The sequence below is a fragment of the Myotis davidii genome, unplaced genomic scaffold (genome assembly GCF_000327345.1).
Source record: "Myotis davidii unplaced genomic scaffold, ASM32734v1 scaffold637, whole genome shotgun sequence".
NCBI classification, from domain to species: domain Eukaryota; kingdom Metazoa; phylum Chordata; class Mammalia; order Chiroptera; family Vespertilionidae; genus Myotis; species Myotis davidii.
The window spans coordinates 84,803-87,471 of NW_006289494.1; the positions used below are offsets into that span (position 1 = coordinate 84,803).

Sequence of the window (2,669 nt, forward strand, 5' to 3'; positions counted from 1 at the left end):
AGGCTGTGTTGGGAATGGGGACAGATGGCGTGATTTGGGGAGGTAGTTTGATATTGGTTTGGGTGAATTCCAAGGCAGGAAGCTCTCGCTGCTGGGAAGTCACTACGCTTTGCAGAGTCCCACAGGAAGTGGACCCTGAGAGGATAGGGGGCATCCACCAGCCCAGAGGACTAAGTGGCCAGGCTGAGACAGAAATGTCGGGCTTTAACATTTTGCCTCTTTGAAAGAAAAGGTAAAAATAAATGTATATTTTTAACTTGACCCCTTCACAGATATTGAAGGTCATAGCCTCACCTAGAATCACTTCCCCTCCTCTTTTCGATACAGCTCAGCCCTTTGAGGTGTTACCTCAAACCAGTCAGTCTACAGCATTCTGTCCTTCCCCTGTCGTCCGTGTGTGAACCACTGACCTGGCCATCTGTGTGCCCTGCCTCGTTATCTCTATTAAACTCCTCTCCCCCAGATTTTCATCTAACTGGCCTGAGTTCTCAGAATCCCGATCATGTTTCATGCCCCCACCCTTCCTCCACATACAATGTGATAAGACCGAACAATGAATATTTCTTGATTGAATGCAGTAAGATGGTACCTTTTTTTTTAATTTTGTAAACTGATTACAAGACTGTAAAACATAATTTCCATTAGGAGGTTGATAAGTGTAGGAGTCCATTAAGTCAGTGTTTCTCACAGATAACCCAGCATCCGTCACTCAGGGGTTTCGGTTTGGTAGGCTGCAATGGGGCCTAGGAGAATCCGAATGTGTCCCAGGTGACTTTTCTGCCCACCAGAAGTTTGAAAACTGCAACTTAAACTTTCTAATGTGTGCTCTAAAATTGCAGCATAATGGCCGTCTCACTCTCCCTCACTCAAGGTATGCCCACTGCGGAAGCATTCCGATCAGTGCACTGATAAATAATTACGTTATTTTTCTTGCAGATTTCTAACCAGCATAATGCTGGAGGCAGAGACTGACAGCCTGCAGTTTTCAAAATGGCCGAGCTGGAGGCCGATTTGGAGCACGTCATTCCATCCTCTGTTCCTCCTTTCTGGGCTAAGTTAGTCGTGGGATTGGTTTCCCTCGTGTGTTTCGCACGTAGCTATGATGGAGAGTTTGTCTTTGATGACTCCGAAGCTATTGTTAACAATAAGGTTCGTATCTTAATTCCTTCCTGATAAACTTATGTGAACCACTTGCCTATGTCTCAGTGGTAATCTAAGTTGGTGTTGAATTATTTTTTATTAAATTTGGGTTAAGCCTTTGCCTGGGCTCCAGTTGAGCTCTGGATTCCCCATCTCTTTTAGGTAGTGTCTCCTGGATTTAGGGCCCCTTTCATTGCTGGCAGCAGGGTCTCCAACCCCTGCCTCACCTCGGGCTCTACCCTCCCCATGTACCCGCTGGGATGTGAGGCCACAGGCCTCACACATGTATCAGAGAGGCTGTTGTTCTAAGATTTCAAGGTAAGCGTGTTGCAGGGCATTGCAGACCGAGTATTTCAGGGTTTGTGATAAATCTCCCGAACTCTGGGGCAGAACGGTTCCAGGAAAAAAGAAAATCACACATACGCTGCAGTGATCATTCACCAAAAGGTACATCCTCAGCAGCAGGCAGCGAGCTGGCCTCTTTGTCCTTGGATGATAGCATCAGGACAGCTGCTGACAGCTGCTGGAGGGTGGGGAGCGATGCAGTTCCTGCTCGTTTCGTGTTCAGAGACTCAAGTTTGCAGAATCAGCAAAATCCCAGCACTTCTGCTCACCAGTGGGTGCTACATCGGTTCAGGGAAAGTGCTATCTCTTCCACTTGCTACCTAGGGATAGGGAAGAAGCCATACAGTGTAGGGAGGGAAGAAAAAGATTTCAGCGAGCTTAAAGAAAACCGGAACAAGAAAGTCGGGGACAGGAAGGGGCTGAGAGGAGAAAGACCGTGGAGATGGCACAGGTTAGAGTCCTGTGACAGTCTAGTTACTCAGCAGATATTTTATGTGTATGCCTTCACCAATGAAGAGGGTTTGAAGGAATATACTAGTTTTTCTCTCTGGGAGATGCAATTGTAGCAACTCTTTGTAACACTGTTTTTTAATGCTCTTAAATTTTTGAAGTGATGGATTCAACCGAATGAGGGAAAATTCATTATCACATTGAAAATATTGGAAAAAATTGTCTATGTGACAAACATTCTTTTCCAAGAGGGGTGGGAGGAATGACTGTTTTGCATATATTTTATTTTAATGCATTGCAACTGATTTTCTCTATTTTTGACGGCACAAACTACAGCGTTGTTGATGCTTGTTTTTAATTCAAGTTCTTCATTTGTGGTTTTCCTCAATTCACCCAGCAGTTACCTGCAGATGTTTCTATTTCAGTTCTTTTTAAAGCCAGGCTTAAAGGAAAAAGAAGGAAGTTTGTAGCCCTAAGCAACTATGTATGTCACACTCGTGGTTTAATAGCTATAGGATTCCTAACAAGGATTCGAGGGTCTGCCTTTACTTTAAAATTTTTATTCTTTATTTTATTGAGAGTTTCTTGACTCTTCCACTTTTGTTAAGTGGAAGATGTATAAGGTGTTAACTTTCATATGGGAGAACTTCGATAAGCAAGGCCGGGACAGTATGTGGGATGCTCTGGGGGGGGTTTCCCCTATGGCTGCTATGTTTTATAATAATGAGGTTTTT

The 2,669-nt window shown here is 44.3% G+C and overlaps 1 protein-coding gene across 2 annotated transcripts in view; it reads left to right on the forward strand.

Moving 5' to 3' along the window:
• The first annotated feature begins 933 nt into the window (after positions 1–933).
• Positions 934–2,669, forward strand: part of TMTC4 (transmembrane and tetratricopeptide repeat containing 4) — a 55,670-nt gene continuing 53,934 nt past the window's right edge. For both annotated transcript variants that reach the window (XM_006761964.2, XM_015562784.1), the window contains exon 1: positions 934–1,149. In XM_006761964.2, the coding sequence (XP_006762027.1) occupies positions 991–1,149 (159 nt within the window). In that variant the 5' untranslated portion in view covers positions 934–990. The remainder of the gene's footprint in view (positions 1,150–2,669) is intronic.